Source organism: Brassica oleracea, chromosome C1 (genome assembly GCF_000695525.1).
Source record: "Brassica oleracea var. oleracea cultivar TO1000 chromosome C1, BOL, whole genome shotgun sequence".
Classification (NCBI taxonomy): domain Eukaryota; kingdom Viridiplantae; phylum Streptophyta; class Magnoliopsida; order Brassicales; family Brassicaceae; genus Brassica; species Brassica oleracea.
In genome coordinates, this window is record NC_027748.1 from 35,840,495 (window position 1) to 35,845,042 (window position 4,548).

The 4,548-nt window shown below is 37.4% G+C and overlaps 1 protein-coding gene across 1 annotated transcript; it reads left to right on the forward strand.

The window, feature by feature from the left end:
* Positions 1-666: 666 nt before the first annotated feature.
* On the forward strand, positions 667-3,014 carry LOC106338567. Its single transcript, XM_013777517.1, has 3 exons — positions 667-1,326; positions 1,556-1,957; positions 2,355-3,014. The coding sequence occupies exons 1-3, from the start codon at positions 667-669 to the stop codon at positions 3,012-3,014; spliced, it is 1,722 nt and encodes a 573-aa protein (XP_013632971.1).
* The last annotated feature ends 1,534 nt before the right edge of the window (positions 3,015-4,548 follow it).

Sequence of the window (4,548 nt, forward strand, 5' to 3'; positions counted from 1 at the left end):
TGCCAGAAGATAACTTGTGTGCTGAATCTTATTATGAGATTTAAAAACTGGTTCATAGTCTTGGTTTACCTTCGGAGATGATAGATGTGTTTATAGACAACTGTATGATATATTGGAGGAAAGATGCCGAATTGTTGGAGTGTAAATTAATTTTGCAAGAAGCCACGATATAAACCAGAAGGACGTGGGCGGAATAGGGTACCGTACCAGCGGATGTGGTACTTACCTATTACGGATAGACTAAAGAGATTATATCAATCTGAAAAGACTGCAACATCGATGAGATGGCATGCCGGACATACTTAGAAGGAAGGCGAGATCAATCACCCGTCAAATGCAAAAGCGTGGAAACACTTGAATTCGGTTCACAAAGATTTTGCAAGCAACATTCGCAATGTTTATCTTGGATTATATACAGATGGATTTAGTCCTTTTGGAATGTCTGGAAGACAATACTTGCTTTGGCCAGTCATTCTGACGCCATACAACCCTCCACTAGAGATGTGTATGGAAAGATAATTTCTTTTTATGAGTATATTGATACGTGGGCCTAAGCATCCGAAGCGGTTTCTCGATGTTTTTCTACAACCTCTGATAGAAGAATTGAAGGAATTGTGGTCAACTGGGGCACATACATATGATTGTTCAACGAAAACAAATTTTACAATGCGAGCAATTCTTCTGTGGACAATCATTGACTTTCCTGCATATGAAATGTTATCAGGTTGGACTATGCATAGGAGACTAGCTTGTCCTTATTGTATGGGAAGCACATGTGCATTTCAGCTGAAGCATGGTAGGAAGACGTTTTGGTTTGATTGTCATTGTAGATTTCTTCCCATTAACCATCTGTACCGGCGAAACAAGACATTGTTCAGGTCAAAAGTGGTTGTACGGGGCACTGCACCACCTTATTTATTTGGAGAAGAAGTCGAGAAAGATATTGATTACTATGGTGTAGAGAAACCCGTCAGCAAAGGAGGTAATTGGCATACTCCTGCAAATATGGCTGATGGTTACGGGACACATCATAATTGGCACAAAAAGAGTATATTTTGGGAACTTCCATTCTGGAAGAATCTGCTACTACGACACAATCTTGGTGTGATTCATGTAGAGAAGAACTTCTTTGACAACATCATTAATACATTATTGAACGTCTCCAGGAAGAAAAAAGATAACAAGAACTCAAGGTTGGATTTGCCTGCATTATGTTCTAGGAGTGAGCTGCATATTATAAACGATGGGAAAATTTCGGTTCCCCTTTTCAGATTGTCAGCAGAAGCAAAAGCGGCGTTGTTCAAATTGGCGACCTCAGATGGATACGTATCCAATCTATCAAGATGTGTTGAACATAGGCAAAAAATTTCAGGGATGAAGAGTCATGACTGTCATGTGTTTATGCAACGACTTCTACCATTTGCATTTGCGGAGTTGCTTTCAAAAAATGTTCACGGAGCACTTGCAGGTAACAAACGCGTTACTTCCCAATGTAGAAAACATAAATACATATAATTTATCTTATTAATTATGTTTGCACATGTTATATTTGCAGGTATTGGAGCTTTTTTTTAAAGATCTAAGCTCAAGTACCTTAATTGAAGATGTCATCAGACAACTTGATGAGAATATCCCGATCATAATGTGCAGTTTGGAGAAAATTTTTCCTCCATCATTCTTTGACGTCATGGAACATCTAGTTGTCCACCTCCCGTATAAGGCATTGCTTCGTGGACCTGTGCATAATGGATGGATGTATCCTTACGAGCGATCCATGAAACATTTGATGGGGAAAGCTAAAAATATTGCAAGGGTGGAAGGTTCAATTGTTCCTAGGAGTTTGATTGAGGAAACATCTCATTTCACCTCGTACTACTTTGGGTCACAAGCCCATACACGAAAAGGGCTCCAACCAGATATGATGATGGTGGTGTTATGCCGAGATATATTGTTGAAGGTGTTCCAAACATATTCTGTCCGATTGGACGTCTAGGTGGAAAACTAAAAGAAGTTTGGTGGTCGAGTACAAAAGACGCTCACAGTGCCCACACATATATACTCCTTAACTGTGAGGAGATGCAGTTATTCGAAAGGTAAAAATTAAAATTGTTATATACTTATTGTAATATTAATTGTACTATTTATAATTAATTATGATTAATTGTGAAAACAACGATTTTGTGGCTCAAGTTAAAGAAGCTATACCCGGAATATCAACTAATGAGCTCAATAAACGAAAAGACCAATATTTTGTGAAGTGGTTAAAAACGCAGGTATAAATTACATTAATTTTATAAATATAGTTAATATGTTAGTTATATAATTATGACATATTATATAATGATGTTATACAGGTTGATTATGATTATCCATTTTACAGTCTGTGGTTTCATGAATTGATACAAGGTCTTATCGCTAAGGTCACCACAACACCTATGTACTTCACACGAGGTTACACTTTTCACACCTACGAGTATGGAAGTCGTCGAGCAACGGCTAACTATGGAATATGTGTGAAAGGTGAAACAGATTTCTATTGGATCTTACAAGAGATCATCGAACTGGAATTCCCTGGTTTAGTGAAGATGAAATGTGTCCTCTTTAAATGTGACTGGTTCGACTCCACCGAGAATAAAGGTGTTCGGTATAGCAAGTTTGAAGTTGTGGATATCAATGCTACACGGAGGTACAACAAAATTGAACCCTACGTATTGGCATCTCAAGCATACCAAGTATGTTTTATTCCATATCCGAGGATCAGACAATCTGGAATATCTTGGTTAGCCGATATAAAAGTTACACCTCGGGGCCGAGTATTGAGTGATGAACAACCCCCTTTACAAGAAGATGTTGTAAATGAAGTGGACATACCAGAAAAAGCTACAGATGAAATCTTACTTGTTGATCCGCAAAACCCGGAATATGAAGATCTACCCTACGAAGTAGCGAGTGAAGCCATCGAAGATGAATTTGAAGAAAGTGATGACCCGGATGATGGTTCTGATGACGAGTGAACTTAAAGTTATATGTTGTTTGTGGTTTTCATTATCTTGTTTAAGTATGAACTTATTGTTAAAAAAAATTATGAAATTTTAATTTGTTGTTTGTGGTTTTCATTATCTTGTTTAAGTATGAACTTATTGTTAAAAAAAATTATGAAATTTTAATTTGTTGTTTGTGGTTTTCATTATCTTGTTTAAGTATGAACTTATTGTTAAAAAAATATGAAATTTTAATTTGTTGTTTGGGGATTATAACTTATGTTGTTTAAGGTTTAGAGTATAACTTATGATGTTTGGGGTTTGGGGTTTCGGTTTTAGGGTATAATCAAGTGTCGTCTCTATTTCTTCGTAAATGTCAATGTCGTCGTAGATACGTAGTAAATAACGACCAATTAAAGACGAAACGTAGTTTACTACGAAGTTACGACGAATGCTTTTACGAGATATTATTTGCATTCGTCGTAAATTGGTAGTGATTTTACGACGACTAAGACACGAATGCCTTATATTCGTATCTATCTCGTCGTAAAATTACTTCAAAATTAGGACGAATGGTTAGATTCAAGCCTATAAATATGGACTTCACTCCCTCATTTCAAAATGCACAACATCAATCTTCTATTCTTATAACAGATTCTAAATCTCATCGAGCGATCTATCAGATGCCTGAGGATTCCTCTCAAGAAACTAATATAAATAATTTAGTTTCTTCGGGGGGATCCTTAGGTTCTGATAACTCGCTCGAAGAGAATTTAAAGTCTTCCTATAAATATGGTCGTCATAAATTAGTTGTTAATTTAGATACGGACCCATCAGCTTCGAGCTCCGGTACCGCATCCGCACATGAGCATGTCCCTGAGAGCCAATTTCAGAGAAGATCATCCACACAAGAGTATGTGCTTCATGCGCAGTATGAGCCTCCACCATACTATCTTTAGTATGAGGCGGATTACCTGATTTCCATCCTCAGTATGACCAGCCTCCTCCACAGCAGTCTGCACCACAGCAGCCTCCTCCACAGCAGTCAGCACCACAACAGCCTCCACCTGCCCCAGCTCCCGAAGCTTCTTCGGCTCCTCCAGCTCTCCATCCGGATTTGATGGTGCCACCAAATGCTCCATATGCTCGATATACGGTGGAAGACCTCCTCCAGATGCCGGGACGAGAAGGTTTACCCATCATCGACCCAAATCGACCCAAATCGACCACCTAACACTTTATGGTAATTTTAAATATATTTTTAATTATTAAAAATTTAATTATTTTTAATTATATCAGTCTCATAAATTCTTGTAATTTTTGTAGGTTTAAGACAGACAATTGTCTTGGACGGAGTGTTTCAGGAATCATCAAGGCAAACTTTCGAGAAGCCATCCGAACTGGACTCTTACACCAGACCACGTACGGAGGACGTGGTACAAGTGCTTTTCGGTAATTAAAATTTTAATTCTTTAATTAAGTACATTTATTTCGAAATTTATTTAACTATTTTTAATTTAAACTTTTTTTTGTAGCAACAATATAATTGGTCTATTGCTGTTAATGA

Excerpts from the sequence above, each read along its gene's own strand:
- LOC106338567 (XM_013777517.1), top strand. The coding sequence starts at position 667 with ATGCGAGCAATTCTTCTGTGGACAATCATTGACTTTCCTGCATATGAA. Across the intron at positions 1,327-1,555 it reads TGGCGACCTCAGATGGATAC|GTATTGGAGCTTTTTTTTAA; the intron begins GTATCCAATCTA and ends TTATATTTGCAG. Across the intron at positions 1,958-2,354 it reads GCCGAGATATATTGTTGAAG|GTTGATTATGATTATCCATT; the intron begins GTGTTCCAAACA and ends GATGTTATACAG.